Consider the following 26,275-nt stretch of genomic DNA (forward strand, 5'->3'; position numbering starts at 1 on the left):
AAACTAGGAGTGTTTTGAGACTTCTGAAGGACTTTCAAAGACACTGTTGTATCACCACCCATATTGCTCTTCCATTCAGGGTCATTCAGTTCAAGTGTTTTTTTTCTTCTGTGGCTGTGGCAGTGACACAAGGGACTATTACTGACTTTAAAAGTCAAGCTTCCCTCATTTTTGTATCACTTCTGCAGTTCACTTATCACAAATATTGGCATATACCTGGTTGAGGCACTATTAATATTTTATCCCGGAAGATGTAGGCTTAAGACTAATTTAATTTACCAAGGGGAGTACTTGTCAGTGCAAGTATTGCTAGATATGATATCCAGTAATATGGCACAGTTCTCTTACCTCCTTTCAGGAGAGAGGGTGGTAGGTAGGTGCAGCAAGTTTAGTGTGCATGATGGAGTTATATAGGGAAGGCTTGCACAGCCCTTGCATGTATGGAACCTGCCTGTGATAAACACATACTACATTAGTGACCGCAAATTCACTTGACTCCAGAAGAAATAAATAACAGTAAGGCACCCACATTTGTCCTAAATTTGTCCATGATTTTGTGAAAATCTGGCATGAATAATGCTTGTGTCTGTTGGAACACAGCACCACTGAGGGTTTCAGTCATTTTCGCATTATAATAAGCCATGCTATGTTCATCATACGTTGCATCTATCATTCTTCTGTCCTTTGTGTTTTAGGATAGCAGTGTTTTCTGTGACCGTTTTGCATGATGATCGAATAGTGCTTGTGGCAGAGCAGCGCCCTGATGCGTCAGAGGAGGATAGTTTTCAGTGGATGAGCAGGGTTCTACAGGTAGTCAGATCTGTCCTTTCTCTCTTTGCAGGTGAATAAGGCTAACGTATGAAATGAGAATCTTAGAGCATCTTTTTTTTTTTTCCGTAAGAATAAACTCTCAGTATAACTGCAAACAGCTGTAATAAGCTGACTTCTGAAAGTATTTCAGGGTTGACAGTTAAGCACAGTTTATAAAAAGTAAGATTTTATTTCAAAATGCTTTTGATTTCGTATTGCTAGAATTCTTAAATTCCTAAAAATGATAGTTTGGAGTTTTTTGTTTTGGGTTGGTTTTTTTTTAATTATATGAATTTCTGCTGCTTTCATACTGGCTGGGAGAGTTAGGTGCCTGAAAACTTCTCAGGGAATGTTGTGCCTGGTATAAAACAAACCCTAAAAATCTTTATGTATCACCAACTTCCGCATTTTTGATCTCCAACAGTAAGCACTGAAACTCTTTTCCCTTGATTGCATTCTAGTGTTTCTTTGGCAGGGGGGGAAGAATTCTGGCAGCTGCATTTTAGATGGTGGAGGAGTACTTTCTCTCCTCTGACTACCATTAACAAGAGCAGCTGCTTTGAGTAACTTTCCCCAGTAACATTTGAGGATTTCAGAATTAATCAATCAGTTCTAAGGAAGTGAGAGCGCAATTAAGGGAGAAGATTCAGATGAGGGGATTATTGAAGGGAGGAGTAGAGAGAACAATGTAAGGGGAGATGCCTCTTAAGCAGAAGACAATTGTGTAATAATGATTTCTATCTAATTTTGGTTTTGTAACCTTCAGAGATCATACCCGGTAATAGAAAGACTGCCTTTCACAGTGAAAAAAATTATTTTAATTCTCTTTTTAGAAGTGTCTTAGCTGAAATAGACACTAGGTTTTAGGCAACAAAATGTTTTCCTCCCTATTTTTGTGGTTTTATGTTCTACTGCGCTTCTGTGATTGTGCCATACGTGCTAAATTTGCTGTGATATAATTTTGGCTTTTTTAAAATCTCTCTGCACTTTTTGCCCACTTTTAAGAGACTTTCCTAATCCCTGATGTGCAGGTGGCATCCCCTTGATAGAGTGCACAAGCAAAGTCCTGGGTCTGCTCCTGCTCCCATTGAAGTCATGGCACAACTTCTATGAGTTCAGTGAGTGCAGAATTGGACCCTTTATTTGCAAATTGTGGTGCAAGTAAAAATTTTAATGTTATTACATGACTTGAATTCAAATTCTTGCTTTAGCTACATCCTAGGTTATAATGTAGGACATATTTCTTTTCTTTCTATCAAGGCAATTGATAGCATTCACCAAGTGGGCGTCTACTGTCTTGCCTTGGTGCCAGCCAACACTTTGCCAAAGGCTCCACTTGGAGGAATCCATATTTCAGAAACCAAGCAGCGGTTTTTAGAGGGGGCTCTGCACCCTTGTAATGTCTTAATGTGTCCACATACTTGTGTTACTAACCTGCCCAAGCCTCGACAGAAACAGCCAGGTGAGTAAACCCGGATGTGTTGTTCTGCACAGCTGTTCCTGAGGGTGTATGTGGGGTGTGATCCAGAGGCACAGTGACAGCTCGGTGCTGTGCGTGTCAGGCGGCTTCAAGCCTCCTAACTTGGCAGAGCTAACGGTGTAGCCACCGCAGCAAAGAGCTCAGCAAGGGCTTTAAGGCCTGGCTGAAATCCTAGATAAATGCAAGGACAGCTAGCGTGTACCAATTTCACGCTTCCATAGCTGTGTTGCAAATGGGTCCTGTACTGGCTATCTTAAAGGTCAGTAATGTACGGAAGTACAGACAGACCTGAATGATTGATTATTTTAGTGTACCTTATTATCTACTCTCTTGTTCCATGAGATATGACTTTGGATTTTAGCTTTTCATTTTTTCAGATCTAAGTTGCGTGTGTTGTTATAGTAATCTGCAGGCCGAACTGTCGATTGCTGTATGTTCCTTAGATTGTTTTTTGTTTTCTCATTTTGTGCTGTTTTTTAAAATGCAGATGTTGGTCCTGCTTCAATGATAGTAGGAAACCTTGTTGCAGGAAAGAGAATTGCACAAGCCTCAGGGAGAGATGTTACCCAGCTGGAAGATAATGACCAAGCGAGAAAGGTAACGCTGACTTCCTGGTAATATGAAATAGTTGAATCAGCCTGTTCAAGATGAGGCAAGGGCAGTTATGGTATTTTGGTGAAATTGAGCCTGATGCATTTTGAGTGAATCTGTGTGTTTTTTGTTCTTTCTTTCTGTTTCAGTTCTTGTATTTAGCAGACGTTCTTCAGTGGCGAGCCCAGACAACTCCAGACCATCCTCTCTTCTTGTTGTTAAATTCCAAGGTGAGATGCACTTAGGTCTTATTTTGAGATCAGTACATGATTGTTTGGATTCTAAGAAAGTAACAAATAGACTTCTCCCTAAAATGTGTCAGATTTTGACGGTGTGGGATGTCATGGTTTTGAAGCAGATGTAAATTACTGCTAGTTAGCAAGTGGTTAAATTTTTACTCTGTATCTGGAATTTCAGTAGGTGTTCTGCCTAGCTTAAAAAAACTGCAGCAGTTGCATTTCCAGCAGCTACATAACATTTTGTCACATTACTGGAAGCCACAGTAGTGCCTTTGTCACTGAGCACAAGACTAGGAGCTCTATATACCTATTTTGCTCAAGGGTTGTCTGAACCCTTATGGCGTATGACAAGGTAGCTGTCTTGTTTCCAAGTAGATCACGTTTGCTCACAGCCATTCTGTTCCGCACTTGACTGTCAGTAGTTTTGGAGTATATGCATACCCTGTGCGTCCGACACTTCATAAAGGGGCATTAAAAAATAGTGCGGTTCTGTATGTTCCTCAGAACTTCACAACCTTCCTGGGCTTAAGGAGCAGTACTGTTGTGCACATTTCAGAATATTCAGATGGTTTAGATTCTTCTGCTGTTGTTCTGGCACCTTTTTGTTTTTTTTCCTCATTCTACCCTCCTTTCTTTCCAGGAGGCAAAGTTGGTCTCCTGGAGTAAATTTTGATTTGAGCCTGTCCTCAATAATTTCCCTTCCAGTGATGATAACAGCCCAGTAACAAATTAGATGTACACTGTGCTGTGCTTGTGTCCCAGACATGTGAAATACTGAATGTCCTTTAGGAACATCCAGCGGCAGCCTCAGGAACTGAAGGATGGCTTAAGCTTTGCCTTTGTGTGCTCCTGTAACTCAGAAAGCCAAAATGGTTTAGGACATGGTTCAAAGTTTTCACTTTTCTCGTGAGACTCTGCTTTAGCAGAAGCTGCTGCTTCAGTATGGTTATTGTTAAAAGCCAAAGAATTGCTTTATTCTTCTCTCAGAGAAAAGGTCTTTGGAAGGGGGTGTTTTTAGTATAAAGAATAAAGAATTCCCTATCTGGGTCACTTCATTCAGGCAACTTTTACCCTTCAGAAAGAGACTCTGCAAAAAGGAGATGCACAACTTAAACACAAAGCAATTATCTGTGGGCTAACATGTGCCTTAAACAGCTGGGACTAGCAAGCTACAATGCAAAAACATTAACATGTTTGCCACTCTCCATGAGAGAACCAAGGAGTCTTTTGATGGCCCGGCAGGCATCGTTCTGGTGGGGAAGTGTCAGCTCTTGCTGCTTCCTGGACCAGGCTGACCCTTGATGTTGCTGAGTTGATGTCATCACATTCTCTACTCTTCTTTTTTCTTCTTTAAGGCTTTATACCTTTTCATGTCAGTATTTTTATTCTGGATCCTTGAGCTGCTAACCATTCCTATCTCAACAAGTACACTTCTGTTCTTACTGTTCTTATTGTGCATGGCTTTAGCTCGCAGACTTTTTCACACTCCAACAACAATTTTCCTAGTAAAACTGAGCCAGAGTGCCAAAGCCATTCCACACCACGCTAGGCCTTGGATCAGTCAGCTGAAAGCCTGGGCTGAGGATTGCATGTGGCAGTTCATCTTGGACTTAAAACTGAATACTTACTATCACAGCAAATGTCCGGCATATCCTGTCAGTACAGCAGGAGGGTTGATTCAGTCTCTGTGAATGTTCGTTTGCCTCTCTTGAGGTGGTTGTCCCACCAAACTTTCTTGAACCGGCTTGTAGTCTTAGAAACAGATACATCCCAAACTAACAGCCTTCAGACTGAGGCATCACTTCTTTGGATAGCAAAAGGATCTTTTCTGTCTTCACACGAAAAATATGATTAAACCTTTTGTGCTCTCCATGACTTTTTGTGTGACTGCTTAAGAAAAAAAAAGACACAGCTGTTTCCATGTGAAGACTTTCTGAATACATAATTGTGGGAAATCCACTTTCTACAAGACAGATAGTAAATGCGCTGAAGCAGAAGTCTCAGTGCATTCCAACCAGAGCTCAGGTTGCCTCTTTGACCTTTTAAAAGAATATCTGTACCGAAGACATCAGCTGAATCCTTTCACACTTAAGAATTCTGCTTACAAAGGCATCTAGAGGTTTGACTATGCTCGGCAGAGTAATTCCATAATTCTTTGCTGCCTGGAAGATTTAGAGATGCACTTTGAGGTAACCTACAGCTGGGAGGGTTTATTGCTTAGTCATCTACTGTGTCATCCACCAGTCATCCAGCCAGGTGAAGTTTTACTGGGGGGGAAAAAAAAGTTTAACTGCCAGTACCTTTGACTATGTGTATACCTGCTGTCCTCTCTGTCCCAGAAGCTTCGTTAAGCTGTTGTTAGGAGTAATGCAAAGATGCAAGGTGTATCCCACGTTTTACTCCTGCGAGTTGAAGATATAGAGAAACTGTTCAGGTTTACAGCCTAGCTAGGAAACAGAAGAGCAGAAGTCTCCGGGCTCTACTGTTTGCGGCGTGTGTATTCTTAGTGTAAACGTACATTTGGACAGTGCATCTGAAACGGTGGTTATTTGGGAATAACTTCTCCTGGTCCCCTTCCCGACGCAGTAGAACTTGTAATTGTTACAATCATTAGCGATCTGCAGAGAAGGTAATAAGAGATGGAGAAACAGAATTTAAAAAAGGTCAGTGAGAGCAAGGTAATGCTGTCAATGTAGCATAAACAGGCTGCAAAATGTTTAAGATTGAGAGCTTTCTGTAACATCCCCATCTTCATGCACCTCTGAGTAAGACAAACCTGATGCAATGCTTCACTTGCTGCTAAAAAAAAAATTGTACATTTACTACGGTGTTTTCATACTTGGATTGCAAATTTCAAAATCTGTAAGGTATTCTTTTTGTAGCAGCATCTGCATTTAGAAACTGCTTCACTGTCTGAAGCTTGAAATTGTCCATACAAAATTCTCTAGCGTTCATGGAACGATCGGCACGGTTTCTGAAACCCCGAGCATATTCTGAGTCTTTAAATCTCTTTGCCCTACTGTTAAAAAGAACTACAGTGAAATATCGCACCAGCAGCAAGTACGTTACACCGTTTCAAAGTGTTCTCCGCAAAGTTTTCCGAAGTTGCTTCTGTTCTGCGCAGGGCACTGTGGCCAGCACTGCGTCGTGCATACAGTTGCACAAGAGAGCAGAGAGAGTGGCGGTTGCGCTGCTGGAGAAAGGACGACTGAATGTTGGTGACCACGTAGCCCTGGTTTATCCCCCAGGTAAGGCAGTACAGACAGCAAAACCCGTAAGGTTAGGCATCGCAGGAAAAACAAATCTTGCCAAGGTAGAGCATTCAAATGTCCATTTAAGGTGGTGGTATGCAGCAGTGACTTACTGTGTCAAAGGAGAGACTTCCTCTTTGTCATTTTGTTAATCAGTTGTTTCTCCAAATGACAAACTAGATTTACCAAATATATTTCATCTACCCCCTTCCAGATGTCTGGACAGTTAGGAGAAAGTAGTTTGATTTAAACTACTTGAAAGATTCTGGATTTTCAGCCTCAGAAAAGGGAATAAAACTGTATCTGTACCCATGGAAAATTAGATTAGGAAAAGGCCGGTTATTCGAACCTCCTGAATGGCTATTGCTGGAAGTGAAATTTGGATCTCAGACTTGTGTATTGCTACTGTGGGTTTACAGGTGTGCAACAGGAAAGAAGTAATACCCTCTGGAAGTAGGATAATTGCATTTTTCATAGTGATAATTGTGAAAAACAGATGCATACTTTTTTAAAAGTATCTTATTTGTCGTCTTCATGACCTACAATACCTTGAGGTTTGTTTTTTTTATATAATTTCCTTTGTTCTGCTGTCCCTGCAAGTATATTCTACAAACTTGAAGGGTTTGAATAATTCCTGCTAACTCTGAAATGTGTAATATTGTAACCTTATAGACCTGGGCATGACCAAGAGCAGCCCATTGGTTTGAAAAGACCTTTGTGACCAAGAAATCCTTACGTTTTATTAAAATTTTTCTGTGCTTATTTAGATTTTCATGTTATGATAACATTGCCTTAATTTAACAAATATCCTTTACAGGAGTAGACCTAATAGCAACTTTCTATGGCTGCTTATACGCTGGTTGTATACCTATCACCGTTCGCCCCCCTCATCCACAGAATCTTGCTACCACTCTGCCCACCGTCAAAATGATTGTAGAGGTATGTGTATACACGTAAGACACTGCTTTTTTTTAATGCTCGTGGTTGTTGGGCTGTTGATGCAGCTAGTAACACGGCCTGATGAATTGCTTTGCCTCAGACAAGGCAAAATAAGCTTGAGAAAAATTAGTGTGCTAATAAATACCTTTTTTAAAGCTGGTTTAAAATGTTCTATTGTTGTAATTTATTTGCTTTATTTTCAGTGTTTTTTCTTTGCATTCAGCTCACTGTTTATCTGCCTTGGATGGATATGAAATCACTGGAACATGCATTTATTGCTTTTATAAATATTTTTAATGCTGTCTTTTTACAGGTCAGTAAATCTGCATGTATACTTACCACACAAGCGATAATGAAACTGCTGAAGTCCAAGGAAGCTGCAACAGCTGTAGATATTAAAACATGGCCCACTATTTTGGATACAGGTACAGAATGTTTACCCACTAAGATAAAGCATAAATAGCGTGGAGACTGAATTATTTATCTTGTTACATAATAGCTGGCTAACTGGATGGATGTTTCTTGCTTTGCACCAATGTATCTGTTCATAAACTATAGAAAATATCCTGTGTTAATGCTATATTGTTGTGCTCTTATTCCAAAATAGTAATACGATATCCTTTTTTTGTTACATATTTTAAATAGATGATATGCCTAAAAAGAAGCTGGCTAATATTTTTAGACCTCCATCTCCAGATATGTTGGCATACTTGGACTTCAGTGTATCTACTACTGGTATATTAGCAGGAGTAAAGGTAGAGTAATAGAACAGATGTTAATATATTTAATTTCCTCGTGTACAGGTATATTCGGTATTTATTGCATCCTGCCAGAGGAAAAAAATATATAAAAATGGTAAAAGAAATGTCTTACTGTTCAAAAGGTTTATTTTCAAGTTTGCGTGACATTAAAAATTCTTGATGCATTTTTGGAAGTATTCAGTCTTATATCCGAACAATCACTGAGGGGTCTGAAGGGGACAGCGTTTGTGCTAATGTTCATGAATGTTTTCTGTTGTGCTTATCAGAGATGTTGTGTGACTACAGACACGTCGTATTCTGATAGCCCGAAAAGCACCTACGCAATTTTGGGCTGTGATCCCTTTCCTGTTTTAAAAGTGCTTAAAAATCATTACCCGTTGCTGTATCTTCTATAATAAATGTTTCCATCAGTTGTTAAATGTGAACCCCTTTTTTTTTTTTTAATTGTTCTTGAGAGAGCCTGTTTTTCTCTTACAGATGTCACACGCAGCTACAAGTGCCTTATGTCGCTCGATAAAGCTACAGTGCGAGCTGTACCCTTCGCGTCAGATTGCCATCTGCCTTGACCCTTACTGTGGCTTGGGATTTGCGCTATGGTGCCTGTGCAGGTAGGTGACTTAAAAGTTGGGCTTACTCGTACATCCCCGGCACACTCTTCCCTTCTCTAGAAACAGAGTGACCGGTAGTGAATTAGACTGTCAAAGTAGCCCCAATTGACTTTGTTATAGGTACTTTACTGTTGTGCACTAATAAATATCGCTAAGGCAAGCAATTTAATGTCTGAAAACCAATGAGAGTTTCTTTGATTCAGTCAGATAAACTACTGTAATGCAACACGTCTTGCACAGTTGTGAAATTGTTTTTGCCTTTTAAATCTTCAAATTGGTTAAAGCATACGAAATGTGTCCAGTATGGAAAAAAAAATAGTGCGTTTTAGATATTTAATTAAAAATAAAGAAACCGAATATGAAAGGTTATTTTATAAACAGATAATAAAGTTAAGTTCACTAAAATTTAGTTCACTGTAGTTAACTTTGCCTCTCTAGTCCCTCAAACAGGGAAACAAGTGTGTTGAAAGAATGCAAAAAGTTAACTTTGGTAACGTTCGATAATTTATAACATCAGTAAAGTGAGGCAGGGTGGAGGGAAAAAGAAATCTCAGTGATGGAAGAGTTAAAATCTAAAACTGGATTTTTAAAAAATTTTTTTGGGCAAGGGAGTTGCACGTCATGCTTTCTATCCAGGAGTTAATGTAATGTCGGGTTTTTTTTAATTGAGGGTATTGCTTTGTTTTTGATTTATGGGGCACTAATTTTGTATGAAAGACTTTGTTTTATTACAGAATGATTTTTATCTGCTCAGCAACTTAAAAAATAGTGCCAGCTACAAACACACACCAACTTTAGTCAGGAGAAATGGCAGCAGGTGTGTCAAGCTACCTCTTGAAAGCGATCAGAGATGCTATTAGTCTTGCAAAATGAGTTGTTTTATCTAAGCCTCGTTTTACAGAGGGCCATGTCACTCTGATTTTTTTGATAGTAACTACTTTAAACAAATACTTGACAATTTAAGACTGCTTGGTCATTTATGATATTTAAAAAAAATAAAAATAAAAAAATGACATGATTCTGAATTTGACTTTCTCTCCACTCATGTTAACTGGTTTCTAGGCCAAATACTTCACATAAACACTGTTCAAAAACTGGCAGGCCCTATAGCAAAGGCTAGGAGAAGTGCAGTAAAAACTTGAATGGTGAGATATAGCTTTGCAATATTAAGATCCCTTTAACTCTAATGAAAAGGTGCGCTTTCACTAGCCTGACTCTCAAAGCTTAATTATCAATTGTAACCGCTAACTGTAACACTGTCTCAAAAATACGGTAACTCTTTAGTGTCAGAAGTTCTCTTTGTAATGGCCACTTCAGCATTTTCTAGCTTTTGTTCTTAGACTATCACTCATGGACTAAAAGACATCTTAGATTTCACTTGGCAGAAAAGTGAAAGAGGGTGGCATGAAAAGAAGGGAATGAACACAAGGTGAATGGGAAAATTAGTCCACTAACGCTTCAGAGCTTATCTGCAATGCTTTAAAACTGTCAACAGAGCAGTTGCTTTTCCTTATGATTAAATTATGTATATTCCGTTTAAATACTTCACCAGTGTTAATTCCCTGCTAGGCTGTCAGAAATTGTTGACAGGACGGCCAGATTTGTTCTTCTGCTCTTTAGTTTGGACGTGCATCAGTTGGCCTTGTTAAGTGCCCTTCTTGTTTTCGTTGCTGAATTGGAAAGGTTTCTTCTCTCAGTGCTTCCTAATTTGCAGCTAGGGGGTGTTTCTGGCACAAGGGCTGTTTGTGTTCTTTTCACGCAATCCTTATACGAAACTTCTAATGAAAGTAGCTTTAGTATTCTGGGTTTTACTTTTATCCTACACTTGAATATGAGTGAGGAAAATGGCAAATATGCAATGTTTTTCTGGGCAGGAGGCCAATTTTAAAGATTTTTGGGGGCATCTGGAAGCAAGTAAGTTACATTCATTAGAAAGTGGCGCTTTTTCATGTTTCCTGTTTTATCTGTGAGCTCCTTGCAACAGTATCTTCACTACCAAATGCAGCTTTTCTTCTCTGATTCAGAAAGCAGATTAGAGGTGCTTTTGCCTGAGGCAGACACAAGTGGTGCTGGTTTCCAAGCACGCAGTTGCAAGCAGTCTGTGCTGGATACCAGGCTGCTTGTGGACAACGTGAAGAAAGAGTAAGGATGGAGGTGAACACGTTTCCCCACAGGAAACGGGGGCCAAGGAGGATAGCTACTCTTCAACTTCACTGTGAAAGTCTGCCATGGGTGATGCTGGGCCGTAGGCCAAGGACAGACGGGCAGTACTCATTTAGTGAACTGTAACAGCCAGAGGGTTTCCCCTTCTCCCCAACAAATGTATGCTAGCAATGGTATAACTGTGATGAGAGAGCGTGTTGCGCCTCCAGGCGGGCGTCAAGAAAAGGTTTGAGAGCCAGCTACGCCGCCAAGAATAGGCGAGGAGGCACAGCCTGCCAAGGGAAGCCGATCATGGGAAGGAGGCTTTGCATGAAAGCTTATGGGGTGGCACAAACATTTTCTTCCCTCCTCTCGGTACAGTTCATTTGAAAATGGAGACTTGCCTAAAGTTGAAGGCAGTGTGTAAATTCAGCACAATTTACTGAGCCGCATGTATATACTTGCCTTAAAGTTTGTGGCTTTAACCTGTAGCTTTTACCCAACTAATCAGTTTGAAACCACAGTGAGATACTTGCTTTTTACGGAGAAGATAACTTGAAATTTAAATAGATAACCAGCTCTCGATTTTTTTTTCCGTATTCCTTTGCTTCATTTTGACTTTCTGTAACTTTTGGCTTTTTTATGATGGCTTGAAGTTCTTTGTGTTTATCTTTCTTCCCCTCTCTAGCGTATATTCAGGTCATCAGTCTATTCTAGTCCCTCCTCTTGAGCTGGAGAGCAACGTGTCTCTGTGGTTGTCTGCTGTAAGTCAGTACAAAGTGCGTGTCACATTCTGCTCTTATTCGGTGATGGAGATGTGCACCAAAGGGCTTGGAACGCAGACTGATATGCTGCGGGTAGGAGGACTTAATTTTTTAACATACTGACATATATCATGTATCATATAATATATCTTTATCTATATGACATATAAAGTATTTTTCTGAAATTATTTCATTTTAGCTTGTATAAGATGGACTCCTCTCTGTTTCTTTGAAAGCCTTTCGGACTTGCTTTAGGCAAGCGTTGAATGTGCTGGAAGTTTCAGCTTCCACGTTTCTGAAAGAAGTCTGTTTTCAACTTGACTTATTTGTACTGCCTCTCGCACTGATAAATATTTGTGAAATTCTGGGCAAAATACTTAGCAAGCCGAACAACTTTTTCTTGTCTGAAAGAAAAAGAAAGCAATAAAAAAAAGAAAAAAACCCAAGCCTGGCAGGTGTCCCCTGCCTTCAGATTTCCTCACACCAAAAGCGCTGATTTGTAAAGCTGATTTATTGCCCATTGGTACGCAGAGACAGCAAATTGTGCCATGCCAAAGTCTTAGCTGTAAGTCTTAGTATATGGTGAAACTGGAGAGTTATCCGTTAATCTGAGCAATTTTGCATCATCAGAAATGGATGTCTGGACTTATTTTTGAATTTCAACTTCCTATACAGAGCATATGGAAGAGTAACAAATTCTGTAAACCAAAATAATTAGGTTCACTAACAGTAGTAATTACATGCTTCTGCATCTTTTTCTCTTCTTTTGAGGGAAATTTCTTAACTGAAACTTAATTTATTTGAAGAGGCGCTTCTGTCTCAATAGCAGGAGAGTTCCCATGGCTTTAGTAACTAAGCTGCTCAGCACTTTAGCTGGGAATGTTTGGCAGCTGCCTGTGTGCAAGAATGAAGCTGCATTGTGCTTATTCTCCATATAGACAAAGTCTGTTCCTCTGTCCTCCTGGGCCTCGCTGTAAAGTGAATCCTGGCCCTGAGCCGCTTGCTACAGGCTCATAGTCCTGCTGCTGAGAGCTAATATCCTCCCAAGCGCTCTGCCTGTATCTGAATTGCGTCCTACGTGGAGTGAGCAGGTCTCTTGTGAACTTCACGTGGTGCCTGCCCAGCCCTGAGACAACTATGTGTTGTGGTTTTTCAGCTCAAAACCACGAGTGGCTGTGTTGCAGCCCACCAGAGTGCTACATGATGTAAATGGTCCGTCAAGCCCCGCCATGAGAGCGCAAAGCCTCTTGGCACAGTGCTAGAGGGTTGTTCTGGATGGATGGAGCCCCACAGAGTGCAGTCCAGGTCGATGCCGTTTAACCGGATCAGACATCGAAACAAACTGTGCTGTTAACTGTGCTCAGATTTCGTTTCAAAGGGGAGAGTTGCCTCTCTCCAGACGGGAGCAGGGAATGACCCATATCTGTACAGCGTGGATAGTCAGGGTCAGGGCCTTGAGGGGAGAGTATTTATGAGCCAACCTGGGGGTGTAGCCTTTATTTTTTTAGGCAAACTTGTTGCTGAGTCTTGACCACAAGAAAAACAACGGTGGGGGTGGTGATGATCATATATTTTTTTTTAATGTTTGTATCTATTTGTTCTATTTCCTGAGAGCCTTCCTCCAGGAGACAGTTGTTCTAGTGTTTTTAAAGTCAGGCTGTCCTTCAAATTCAAATGACCTCGACATTTTCTAGAAATGTTGATTTTTAAAATGTATCGTTTTCTTTACCAAATCTCTCAAACAGATGAAAGGCGTTAACCTGTCCTGTGTGCGAACATGCATGGTGGTTGCGGAGGAGAGACCAAGGATTACATTAACACAGTCTTTCTCTAAGCTCTTCAAAGACTTGGGCCTCTCTGCTCGTGCAGTGAGCACTACCTTTGGGTGCCGGGTCAATGTAGCAATTTGCTTACAGGTGAGATTAAGCTGTTTATTCCTTCCATTTAACCACAGCATATCTGAGAACTGCATAGGAAATCATAGTCAGCTGTATGTAATTTTTTTCTAATGAACCTTATAAACTGCAGCTTCATTATGTGCTTTCTTCTTCAAGTTAAATAAGCCCTGAAGATCTTCTTGCATGCTTGTGGTGAGGAATGTGAATTATGATAGTTTCTCCTTTTCGTGCTAACTGAGCAATTGAGATGCCTCTTTAATATGGAGGATCGGTGTTAAGAAACTTGCTTCCTTCCTACCGTGAAGGAGCAGTACTAAATTAAATACAGAGCTTCTTATTGATAAACATCTTAAATATTTCAAGCAATGCTATTTCAGCTTTCATGTGATTCAGATTTTGCCTGTTGGAAAAGTAGCTTGTCTATGTGGAATTAAATGAAGGTAGAGTTCCTCAAATAAAAACTCTGCCTTAAAGACCAAGGAAAATTGACAAGGTTGGTGGCTTTTTCTGTTTTGAAGGCTCTCAAATCAGCATTATTATCATGCAGATATGTTTGTCTCGCTTCATGTGAGACTTGGACTTCTTTCAATGAAAGGTATAAAATTGGAAGCTTTGAGGGGGATAATATGCCTTTTAAATACATAGCCCTACTTCCCAGACTAGGGATAATGGCGTGCTATGGTCCAGGTCTGTCTGTGGTAGTTCAGTACTCAACTGAAATTAATCTGATCTAAGTAATTTAATCAGATTTACATCTAACTCTTTTAATGGATGTGTTTCTTCTCTAATTAGAAAAAAAAAAAAGTGTGCATGCCATAGCTTGCCTAAAATCAAGAGTATTAAGCATGGTGTAGAAATTGGAAAGCACCCTGGATTTTTGGATTATACTTGAGCTAATAAATAAACTGCTCAGGTTTCAGATGTGCCAGTACATAGCTTTTTATATGTGAGGAGTTCCAAAGATGTCATGTGCATTAAGTATGTGTGTAATTGTAAATTTTATTTGCAGACAATTAAATGAGCATGAACTGAACTTTGGTCCAGTTCATGCTCACTAATGCAAGCTGGCTGGACCAGCTGGTTCTATAAAAATTGTTACTGTGCTTTTATAAAACACACCTTTTTTTTTTTTTTTTTTTTTTTGCTGGTGCTCCCTAGAGGAAGGAAAGCTTTTTTTTCCTCTCAGAATATATTTTAATGTTGTCCTCGATTTTCCCATTAGAGACAGATGCACACACTTTGGGCCCTGAGCTTCTCAAATATGATGCTGTTAGTAACTGTCCTTTAGAAATATATGGTTTCTTTCACACATTAAAAGGGAAAAGATTTTTAACAACCCCTAGATAAACAGTTAAAAAGAAATGAGGTCAGAGCAATTTTATGAATCAGATGGAAAAATAAGACTGCAGATGAAATTAAGAAGGCTGTGCAGAAGGATTTTAAATTCATTGGATACAACATTTCAGATGCCAAGTGCCAAAGAGCAGCTTTCTGAATTTCCTATCTAAATAAGGATTTAGAAAGCCAGTTTTGAATACCTGCTGTTCAAACTGTCCAAAATAAGTGAGAAGAGATCAATTTAGGGCCAAGTAAAGAGCTTTCTCTGCAGTCAAATGTGGAAGCACGTAACTATCAAATTAATCTAAGAGCAGCCTTCAGAATCTAGAAGAAAATACTTGTAATAACATCCTGCTGACAGCTTCTTATATCAAGAGCTCCTTCTGATAATTCACAAGCAGATATGAGAAATACTCAGTCTCTTTTTATTGTAGAATACTCTGTTTTATGCTAAGTAAATAGCCCCTGTATTTTCCCAGAATGTTAAATGCATTTCTAAGATGACAATGTGAAAAATATTTCAGGAAAACTGTCAAGAATGTAGTGCTGCTGGGCAGTTAAGCTTCCCCCTCATTTTATACCTTTTTTCATCTCTGTTTACCACTCTTCAATAGCCTTCTTTTTGTTTTTCTGCTTTCCCCCATTTCTCCAAAACAAAGCCTGTATTCGGCACTGTTGTGTTTAAGTGAATATAGATTAATAACCAAACCGAATAGATATTTGATACAAGTTAGCATGCAAATAAATACATAATATCTTCCAACCTTAATGGACTGGTTTACTGAAGAGGTATTTCTGAAGTTATAAGCAGCCTTTAGATACTTGCAGATGGAGGAGGGAGTTACGATAAGGAAATAGGTGTTACATAGTATCTGCTTGAATCTCTTCTGGTTTATTTTGCGGGACCTGCATGTTTCCCAGTGAACCACTTAAGTGCTGGACTCTGAGGAATCTGAAATGGGAATATTCTTTTCACTCTAAAACAGTATGAGTTTTTTTGTTTATCTTGCTGTGTGTATCTCATGTCTCCAGTGCCTCTTTGTTTGTATTTTCTTTTTTTCCCCTTTCTCTCTGTTTCACTCACTTTGATGGCCTCTGTTACTTCTGTTTGTGGTCCCTCTGTCAGCCAAACAGGCTGGGCAAGCTGGCTGAACAGGTATAGTGCTGCATGTGTGTGCTTGTAATGTCCTAAAGTCAATCTCGTGCTAGAGTGTTGCTCTGTAAATAATGTGTCCCATATAAGGGAGTTTCCACCCGAAACAGATCAAGCGAGTTTTTTTTCTAAAGGAGTTTGGTTTTATTCACAAAGAACACTTGTAGCTGAAGTACAAACACTTTCTCAAACAAGCAGAAACTGGGTATAGCAAGGATTAATACTAAAGAATGGATTATTCTTAAAGATCATACTGTTAATCTGGAACGGTTGGCAGGAACATTGAGTGCAGTGGTGCTACAAAGTATTAAGCAATGTCACTATAAAGACATTGTTGCTATTCTAGCACTGTAATCTTAAATTGATGACACAGTGGCCTCATTTTAAGCATTTCTCTCTAAAATAAATGAGAAACTGTTGTTTCCCCTGGGGGGGGGGGGATGGGGGATAGACATGGTGTGTCTGCCTATTTTTTTCAGCTTAAGTTTAAGTAGGCATTTCACAGTAGGTTTTAGTTGCTTTGAGATTAAGTACTGCTGGGGAAAAAAAGATCCCCTGTTCCCATGTGAGGAAGTGGATTTCTTTTAGGAGTATAACCTCTCGTGAGAGAGGTTATCAGCCTCTGACTGCAACAGAGATCTGCCTCTGTCTAGGCAGTAACTGGCAGGAGCCTTGAAAAGGTCTGGGTTGGTTCGGTATCTTTTAGTTAAATGGTTTTGTTTCTTCTTAAATGAAACTTGACAAAACTGTTACAAAGTAGAACGGTTGAGCACTGGGAAAGGGATTATGTGCCTGCAGAGGTTGGTGCTGACATGCTTTCCACTTGCTATGTAGCCTTTTTAGAGATGCATACAAAAACAAAATTTGGTGCACTTAAAGGCTTTTACCTGTATAAATACATACTTCATTTGTGCATTCATTTACTGGTTACCATAAAACATCAAAGCTTTATGGCAGTCACTCTATAGAGGGGCTGTTTTACTATATTTCTAGTAGAGTAGGGCAGTAATTTATAAGCATCGGTAAAAGAGGGAGAGGAATGTGTGAATTTATGCAGTATGGATGTGAAAATGAGAACAGGATTTTCTGGCTTCCGTTCAATTTCCTTCTTTCTTTTGTATTCCTAGGGAACAGCAGGACCAGATCCAACAACAGTCTATGTAGATATGAGAGCACTTCGACATGACAGGTACAGATTATGTTAAAGCATTAACTATTGGAAGTCTGTGGAGGGGACAGTTCAGCCCCGTTGCATTGCACTGGTGTGTTGAAATACTCCTGGCAGCAGTTAATCCCTCATTATCGTATGGCAAGGAACCCCATCCTAGAGAATCTCTTAATGGCCACTTTGTGTTGGAAGTTTTCCGGCCTCCCCTCCATCACTTGTTCTGCTCTTCCTTTCTAAACCCTCACTTAACTTGCTGTCTATTCATCAAGATCACATATAATCTAGATTAGCTGTTTCTTACCTAACCGTACCTGCGAGCAAATGGTCACTTGCCAGTTGGCTGGTTAGTCACAGAATCATTTAGGTGGGGAGGGATCTCTGGATGTCCCTCACGCAACCTCCTGCTCAAGGCAAGGCCAACTTCAAGGCTTGATCAGGTTACTCTGGGCCAGGTCCAGTTAAGTCTGGAAAATTTCCAAGGATGGGCATTTTCCTCCTTTCTGGGTACCTCTCATGAGGGTGTGCCCCTGGTCTGGGGAGGAAGTTCTCCTTAGTATTTCCCTTCTAGCCGCTTATGTTCCTGGCCTCTTGTCCTTTTGGTGCGCAACTTTGATATCTGGCTCCATCTTCTCTGTAACAATCCTTTAGGTAGTGGAAAACTGCAGTTGGATCCCCCCTTAGACTTCATTCTTCAGGCCAAACCAACTGAATTCCCTCAGCCTTCCTAGGTTTCTCTGAGTGTCAGGCTTGCGCTATAGCCTATCGACTGCCCCCCCACACTTTGGTGTCTTCTGCAAACTTGCTGAGGATATTTTCCATCAGAGTTTATTCTGTAGTTGTGATTTTTCTGTTATCTTGCCTCTTAGTTAACTTGGTTGATACAACTGCTAGCAGTAACAAGTTCAGGCTGTATTTTTAGTAGGATTCATATATATGTATATATATACATATGTATACACACATATACATATGTATACACACATATACATATGTATACACACATATACATATGTATATATGTATACATGTTTGTATGTATTTGTTTCTGTATTTAAAGTAACATAATGCCATTAAGAAAAATTAAAGGAAAGGCACCATTGATAATGTTAAATCAGTGGCTTCTGTTAACCCACAGCTGTTGTGACTACTGATCTTCTCTAATTTTTGCACGCTTAAATCTCAGTTGTTGGAAGTCAGCTTATGGAATACACATATTTAACTTCACTGTACTTCATAAGTCTTTGTACAAATTTCTTCTTTTATCTTCTCAGGGTACGTTTGGTAGAGAGAGGTTCTCCACACAGTCTGCCGCTTATGGAGTCTGGGAAGGTGAGAGATTTAGAGAGCATTAGAGTAAAGCAGCATCCAGCTATCTTGTGAGTTGTTTTATTTTTGCACTTGGAGCTATCCAGACTTGAGAAAGCACGGAGTAGTCCTATCCCCTCGCTACCGTTATCTGCGTGCTGAGCTGCTTCTGTTGGAGCTCAGTACAGAATCTGTGCGGTAAGATGCTGTATGTGCTTCACTAATCACAGTGTATCTGGGAGAGGCACTAGAGAGAGAGAGTGAGCTTAAAAGGAACAGCTAGTTAAAATGAAGCAAAGCTCAAAGTGAAGTAACAGGATGTTTTGTTGATACAGCTGGAAAAATCACAGGCCTTCACACAGAAGGCAGTTTTCAGGTGTGAAATAGATATATCAACTTCAAAGCTAAGTACAAGCTGCAAACAGCTGCTCAGTGTTTAAATGATTAAGCATCTTTGTAGGAAAACATGGTTGATATCTGTGAAGCAGAGGGGAGTAGAAAGGGAAGAACTGGGGGGACTGCTGGCTGCTATGGCACTGCATTATTAACTTACCTTTCCTTTGATGAATTCAACTTTTAACTTCTATTTTACACATTTGCTTCCTGTCGCAGATTCTTCCAGGGGTAAAGGTTATCATAGCACACACAGAAACCAAGGGACCTCTGGGAGACTCGCATTTAGGAGAGGTAAAGCGTTGATGCTCTTGTACTTTATTTATCAGCAGTGATTTAATATATAGATGAATCATTAGGTAAATGCCTGTCTCTTAGTGGGATAACTGTGATCACCTTAATGTGGCAAGCAAACGAATTGCACAGAGCTGAAATTGTCACAAAGAAGCACAAAACATTTGCATGCTTCTGTGAACGTCTGCAAAGTTTGCTCCCTCCTCTGCCAAAATATTGCATACCAAGTGGTGGTACCAGGTGACTAGTCTGTGTCTGACTGGCAGCTAGAAGATGCAGTGAATATCTCGTTGTCTTGTTTTCATTATGTACTCCATCAGTGGAGAGTAGCACCGAGATAATTTGCTGCTTGGTTTAATCTCTGTTCTATATGCATTTGGATTTGAGTGTATTAAGATCTATTAATAGAAGACCTTTGGTTAAAAAGTTTTCCTTTCTGGTGAGCCAAATGCCTAGTTCATTTTTCCTCTCTACTAAGTTACATGTATAGAAAACTCACTTTTTAGTCCTTTTTCCTAGTCATTTTCTATGGGGCAGAAGTCAGTGAATGACTGTTCTAAAATAACTTCTGTCATTCTAGGAACAGCAAAATTGTCAATGGAACAGATTTTCTTAAATCAAGAAATTATGCTGCCTGGATCTGGCAAAATAACCTATGTTTATATGGGAATAGCTCCCTTCTGTCATTTTTTTTATCCCCTAGATATGGGTGAGTAGTCCACATAATGCTACCGGTTACTACACAGTGTATGGAGAGGAAGCACTGCACGCTGATCACTTTACTGCTCGCTTGAGTTTTGGAGACACTCAGACTGTCTGGGCACGGACTGGATACCTTGGCTTTCTGCGCAGAACAGAGCTTACTGATGCTAGCGGAGGTGAGAGAAAACATTTATAAAGAAAATACAGAAGGATTTGTTTAAAACAGTTCGGGGTAGCTGAGCTAGCAAAGAGTAAGCTGTCCTGCAAGTTTTTACTGGCTTCCATAAAAGATAAGTGCTGAAGGTAAAAGGAACATTTTCTTACGCTGTATATATTCATTGATTATAATGATACTGGACAATCATGCAAAATGGGAAATTCATAATGCCCTTTTGATAGCTTTAGAAAACAGGATCCTCGTCCTTTATTTCTACTTTGACAAAATGCCATGAGCACATCAGTTAAAGCATTAGTGCCATTCTACTTACTTCTCCCCTGTGCCTTTTTCCTTACTGACAAAAATGTGGTATTTCAGTGCTGATCTAGAGAATACTGTCAATTCATGCCATGGTTTTAGGACATGCACAAATAGCAATGATTTCCCAGCCCTTCAGAAGTGAATTTGAGATATTTAAGTACCTGGAGGAAAGACTCTGCTCCTTTTTCTGTTGGGCTGGAATATGGAATTAGGTATCTCTTGATCATCATGTATTTAAAAAAATGTATATAATAATAATCTCTAAACATCCCAAGTTTGAATGCTTATCACTCATTAGCAATATATCTACTGTAACTTGTGATTAGACTTCAGTGAATAGTGGTATCTACAGTGGGTGTGTCTGTGTGTCTGTCACTGGATAATTAGCTGTAGAGAGGTCGCAGACACCTTTTACGTTTTGTCTAATCATTCATTATACAAGATAGAAAAGCAGTGTTCCCACTTCTGGAATATAACTGTCTGTGGGACCCCACGCACTTCCACTCTACCTTTAGTTCTCCATTATGTGAAGGAGAGTGGGCAAGGAGAGAGATTCGTTGAAAGCCCAGGCTTTTGAGGAGCTACCCCATCTGTTGCATTGGATACCAGTTCTCCGGGATTCAGAAATGGTCTGTGATGCAACTCTGTTATATCAGTCACTAAGAGAAGGATGTGCTCCAGGCCGCTCTTCTGCTGTGATTCAGTCTCCCCCTGGGCTCTCGCAAACAAGTAAGGTGGGTGCTGTCACTCCTGCTGGAGGAGTCCCTGCAGCTCACTTCACTACTAGGCAGATGAAGTTCCATCTCCTCCAGAGTAGTTTCCTGCAGGCCTCCCTCTTCCACAGTCAGTGCCATCGGAGCGCAGAGAGTACGCTCCAGTGAAGGAACAGTCTGCATCAGAGTCGTGGCATCCGCCCACAGCTACAACCGTTAGGCAGGATGGTCCCTTCTTGGCACCAGGCCCCCACCTGTGCAACAGTTAAACTGAGCAGTACTTTGTTGGCCTGCTGCTCCTGAGCTCCTGAAGCATCAAAGGGAGGCAGTCCCAGCAGATCATAAGGTAGATCCAGCTCCCCGAAAAAGGTGTTTATTGCATGTTATCTTCTCCTTAAGAGCTGGCAGATCACGTTAGAAAAGACTCAGCCAGGGTGCTCTCAGCTTTCCTTGCTTTCCCCCACTCAGATTTTTCTAGGGCAGTTGCTTAACCTCCTATGCGCATTGTACTGCTGTTTAGCACAAGCTTCTGCACAGGATGTTTTGGCAGAATTGTCCTTCAGTCACTGTTCAAAATGAAATGGCTCCCTCTTCTTGAGAAAGCTGGAAGCTTACAGAAATTGGAATCTCTGAGCAGACACTCGCTCACAAAAAAAGAGAAGTTACAGATGGCAAGGAACCAGATTACTACAGTAACTTTTTGTGCCTTGTAGCTTTTTGAAAAATCATTTATCATGGGGATTTTTTTCCACTGTGGAACAATGCCAGTTATCCTTAATTTGTTACCAGTTTGAGAGAGACCACGTATGATAATTATTTGCAAGTATGCATGAAATATACTGCTGCTTCCCAGCGTGTTTTTAATTTCAAGTTAAACAATTGAGCAGGTTCCTAAAACAGGTGCAGAAAAAAAGTGAATTCAAACAGAACCGAGCTACAGAACAAACGGCAATGCGGAGAGCCTGTCCTGCAAGAAGGGTCTAGGAGAGCTCCTCTTATTTAACCTAGCAAAACCAAGGCTAAGGAGGGAACAGAATTGTTCTCTCTGCATTAATTGGGGGAGCTTAAGAACAGAAGAATGTTGTTGGCATGAGGACAAGTGGGTAGAAGCAGGTAAAAAGTGAATTAAATTTGAAAATTGGAAGAATGTGCCCATTCGTAAGAGGAGAAAAGTTCTTCAGTAAGAATAGTAGGACAAAAAGATGTTTTAACAGTGGATTTTGACTGACTTTATGAAGGGGAATTACGTTATGTTTTGTATGTAATAGAGGGGGTGGAACTGGATGACCCCAAAATTCTTTTCAGTCCTGTTCCTCTTCCTTTTTAAGCCAGCAAAAGGAAATGCTAAATGAGCTGTTAATCCTTTTCTTTCCAAATGGTAGAGCCTGATGTGTATTACAGCGTGCTTCTCCCAGGAAGCACCGTGAAATTCATAGAACGCTAGGAACAAACACGTACAAGCGAAGATGTCTGTTCTTCAGACCTGATGATATTTTGAATGTCTGTGCTATATTTCAGAGAGGCATGATGCCCTGTACGTGGTAGGCTCTTTGGATGAAACACTGGAGCTCAGAGGAATGAGGTATCATCCCATTGACATAGAGACCTCTGTAATAAGAGCACATAAGAGCATTGCGGAATGGTAAGAGGCTTAGAATTACTTCTCTCTATCCTTTTATTTCTTCTGGAGTCACGTTTTTGCAGAGCAGCAGGCTAGATTGACAGCCTGCGGTAAAGAGTGAATTTATCAAACTTTGCTTTAGAAACTACTGCTGTTAGAGTAACTGAAAAATAACCTCCCCTCCTTCCCACACTCCCACTCAAAAACCCCCCCACAACTTTATTAGAGTTTAATTTTCATAGTCTGAAAGATGGGGAGGGCAGGATGCGAGCAGGGTAGCAGGGCACTTTAAGTTTTGTGTTGTGGATTTTCCTAGCTGTCAGAATGTATACACTTGGCTGTGGTATAGGTATCTTGGGGATTTTTTTTAAATGGTAAGTTCTAATATAATTATTCTCATTTGGGACAAACGGACAATATATGCCATTTGGCGATGAGTCCTCTTTAGTCCTAGAGTGGTTGCTATAATTATTAAATGAGGAGGTTCTGTTTTTTCTCTGAAAATATTTGGAGAAATTTAAAAGTACATTAATATCAAGCATGCAGACACTGACTGTGAAAACTTAGTGGTTCTTATTTTAATGCATAAGTGCAAAGGACTTAAATACATGATTGTGTGCATATAAGAGAAAAAGACCCACTTATATTTTCTATATGGACAATTTAAAAACAAGTGGCAAAGACTATCCTGTGAAATTACAGCTTTGATATCTCTTGACTTATGAATATTTTCATATCACTATTACTTACATCATTTGTTCCCATTCACCATTTTGTTCAAGTCCTTGGAAGATTTATTTCCAGTGAGTCTCTCTCTGACTAACTCCTTTGACTATAGAATTTTTTTTTCTCACACTTAATATTTGTATCAAACCAACAGTGCTGTATTTACATGGACCAACTTGCTTGTGGTGGTTGTGGAATTAGAAGGCTCAGAACAAGAAGCATTGGACTTGGTTGCACTGGTAACAAATGTCGTTCTGGAAGAGCATTACCTTATAGTCGGTGTCGTGGTCATTGTGGACCCAGGTGTTATTCCTATCAATTCCCGTGGTGAAAAGCAACGAATGCACTTGAGAGATGGATTTTTAGCTGACCAGCTGGATCCTATTTATGTTGCCTACAACATGTGAAAACACAAAATCACACCAAGGCTAAAGCACCAAAATCTAGAGACTTTCTGAATAGCATCTGAATCACTTTGTGTTTTTAAAAGCTTCTGAAGACCTTAGGAGAATGGAGATGCTGATCTTCAAGGGCCTTCATCTCTCAGATTGCGTTTGCTTTCATAAAATCCATTACAACAGTTACAGCTGTCTTAGGATGGAGAATTTACTGGAATTCCTGAAGGAAACTTAATAGAACTATCATGGACCAATTTTTTTACAATAATTATGAATGTCAATATCTTGATGCACTGCATAAAAGGACATAAAAGTGGGGTGGGGAGAGAACACCAGCTGTGAGGAGGACTCTTGCAAATAATACTGAAAGTTGTGAGTAACCATTTGGAGTTAACTCTCCATGTGCTTGTTTGCAATATATTGGCGGTAACTGTGCTGGCACATAACTTTCAAGATTGCACGCATCTCTACCAGATTCTCTACTGTACCAAAAGGAATTTGCACATATTTGAGGTTTAAAAATGCAGCCTTTTATTTTAAATCACTGACTCATCCTCATTCAGAAGAAAACAATTCATTCCAATCCTGGATTCAATATTACAACAATTATGCTGCTGTTCAGCCTTTTCGTACCAAGCAAAAACAAATACTGCATCTGTAACACGGTTACTTACAGTGCCAAGCTGGACTCTGTAATGCTATAAACTTTATAATGAAAGATAAATATCCAGTTTTAACTACTTGATGCAGGAGGCTTAATTGCTCTTGCTCTCATAACTTCATGTTAAGTAGTAAAGTTGCTTGTTTTCATAGCATTAAGCTGTTAATTACTGCCCTGCATAAAGCCAAGTTTTTGAAACTTCATTCCAAAGTCAATAGTCTCTGAATCAGTAGTAGAACTGTCTACAAAGCATGATCTTACAGTATGTTTTCCCTGAATATCCTGTGCTAAAACTTATATAATAGTGACTTTTTCCACCATGGAAAAGATATTCAGTGTTAGAGTTAGCTGGATTTGCTGTGGTACAAACTTTCATCTTTTAGTTGTATTTAGACAGAGTTTTTGTTCAAGCTGAAATATCCAATTGGTTGAGTCCCACTCGACTAATTAAGGTTTTGAAGTTTCTGCCTGATCTTACACTGCAGTGAACCTAATTCAGAAAGAGAATGTGAAATTATTCAAGTACTACTTGTATTTGAAGATAAGCACGAGTCTAGCAAATAATTATTTTTATAGAGCTAATAAAGAGTTTGAGCTACATGAATTTTTTTTAATAATGCATGAGTTTGGCAAAACAGCCAGGTTTTTCTGCAAGGCAATTCTGCCTGGATCAGTGCCTAAGAAAGATGGATGTCAGTCCCCTGTGAGGAGGACATCAAATGACTCTTGCTCAAATAAACTATAAATTCTTCAACAAAAAGCTTTCATATATAGTAATTCTTTGCCCTCATGGTGTTTGACTGTGGTGTATTATACGGCTACATATCTTGGAACTCTTGACTGTAATTATGTACAGAACTTGTGTAACTTATTGTTTAAGTACAGTGACCTTTAGCAATGGACTACAGGACACTCCTCGTAACTGAACAGCTGGCAAAAGGAAAGAACTACCTAACCCCAATTTTAATGTTGTAGTTTTTTAGCAAATAAAGCATTGTAAGATTTTTGTATTGAGATATTGGTGACAGTGAGACAAGTTGCCTTGTAAAGTAAGATTTAAAACAAAAAGCACATTAAACATTTCAAAACTGCTCTTGAAACTTTGCCTTGCTGAATGGTAAAACTTCTCGTGCCTCTTTAGCGCAAAAAGTAACTTTTCTACAGTGCACTGTTTTCACCTGCATGTTGGCTGGTTTAACACTTAGGTTTTGGTGGTTTGGGTTTTTTTTGTAACATTCCTTTACAGTTATGCAAAGCTGGGTGTTCCTAAATATGGCCATGGTGTTTCATACCTGCATCCTGCAGTACTTCAGCAGGAGGTTCTTGGCCGGGGAGCCGCCTGCGGGGCCGCTCCCTGTGGGGGGAGGAGGCCGAGCGGCGGGGCCGGCACCCGGGGCAGGGCCCTGCGCCAGCCTTTCGGCCTACATGCGGCTCCGCTCCGCCTGCGGGAGGAAGCGGCGCGTCGAGGGGGGCGCCGGCCCAGACGGAGCACGTTTACCTTAAAAACCTTTTGTTTTGTTAATTACAGAAGCGTAAAGGGGGGCGGCGGGGCTTTTTTTAATGGATGAAGCGCCAAAAGTGCGGCCCCCTCCCCTCCCCACCCCCCGGCGCGGCGGCGGCGCTGCCGCCCCTCGCTGCCGCCCGCTGCCACCGCACACGAAGATGGCCGCCGCTCGGCCTGAGCCGGCCCGCGCCGCTGCCTGACGTCACCGCGGCGCGCGGGCTGGGCCGGTGGCGCATGCGCGCGGCGCACGCCCCTCCCCTCCCCCCCCGGCCGCTCCACCGCCGCGCGCGGCTGCTTCCGGGTCGGGGAATGGCGCCCGCGGGGCGGGCGCGCGCGGC

General features: G+C 40.5%; 1 protein-coding gene across 4 annotated transcripts in view; it reads left to right on the plus strand.

The window, feature by feature from the left end:
• The window catches only part of DIP2A (disco interacting protein 2 homolog A), a 128,890-nt gene extending 103,357 nt beyond the window's left edge, over positions 1-25,533 (plus strand). For 3 of the 4 annotated variants that reach the window (XM_067298694.1, XM_067298695.1, XM_013952113.2), the window contains 17 exons: positions 696-810; positions 2,071-2,272; positions 2,778-2,887; positions 3,031-3,111; positions 6,245-6,368; positions 7,189-7,310; positions 7,624-7,735; positions 7,956-8,065; positions 8,549-8,679; positions 11,510-11,678; positions 13,331-13,501; positions 17,102-17,163; positions 18,414-18,471; positions 19,060-19,134; positions 19,838-20,012; positions 22,546-22,669; positions 23,529-25,533. In XM_067298694.1, the coding sequence (XP_067154795.1) occupies positions 696-810; positions 2,071-2,272; positions 2,778-2,887; positions 3,031-3,111; positions 6,245-6,368; positions 7,189-7,310; positions 7,624-7,735; positions 7,956-8,065; positions 8,549-8,679; positions 11,510-11,678; positions 13,331-13,501; positions 17,102-17,163; positions 18,414-18,471; positions 19,060-19,134; positions 19,838-20,012; positions 22,546-22,669; positions 23,529-23,781 (2,194 nt within the window). In that variant the 3' untranslated portion in view covers positions 23,782-25,533. Of the gene's footprint in view, positions 1-695; positions 811-2,070; positions 2,273-2,777; positions 2,888-3,030; positions 3,112-6,244; positions 6,369-7,188; positions 7,311-7,623; positions 7,736-7,955; positions 8,066-8,548; positions 8,680-11,509; positions 11,679-13,330; positions 13,502-17,101; positions 17,164-18,413; positions 18,472-19,059; positions 19,135-19,807; positions 20,013-22,545; positions 22,670-23,528 lie in introns of those variants that run through there. The other variant, XM_067298696.1, reaches the window with a different exon arrangement.
• Positions 25,534-26,275: the final 742 nt, after the last annotated feature.

The sequence above is a fragment of the Apteryx mantelli genome, chromosome 6 (genome assembly GCF_036417845.1).
Source record: "Apteryx mantelli isolate bAptMan1 chromosome 6, bAptMan1.hap1, whole genome shotgun sequence".
NCBI classification, from domain to species: domain Eukaryota; kingdom Metazoa; phylum Chordata; class Aves; order Apterygiformes; family Apterygidae; genus Apteryx; species Apteryx mantelli.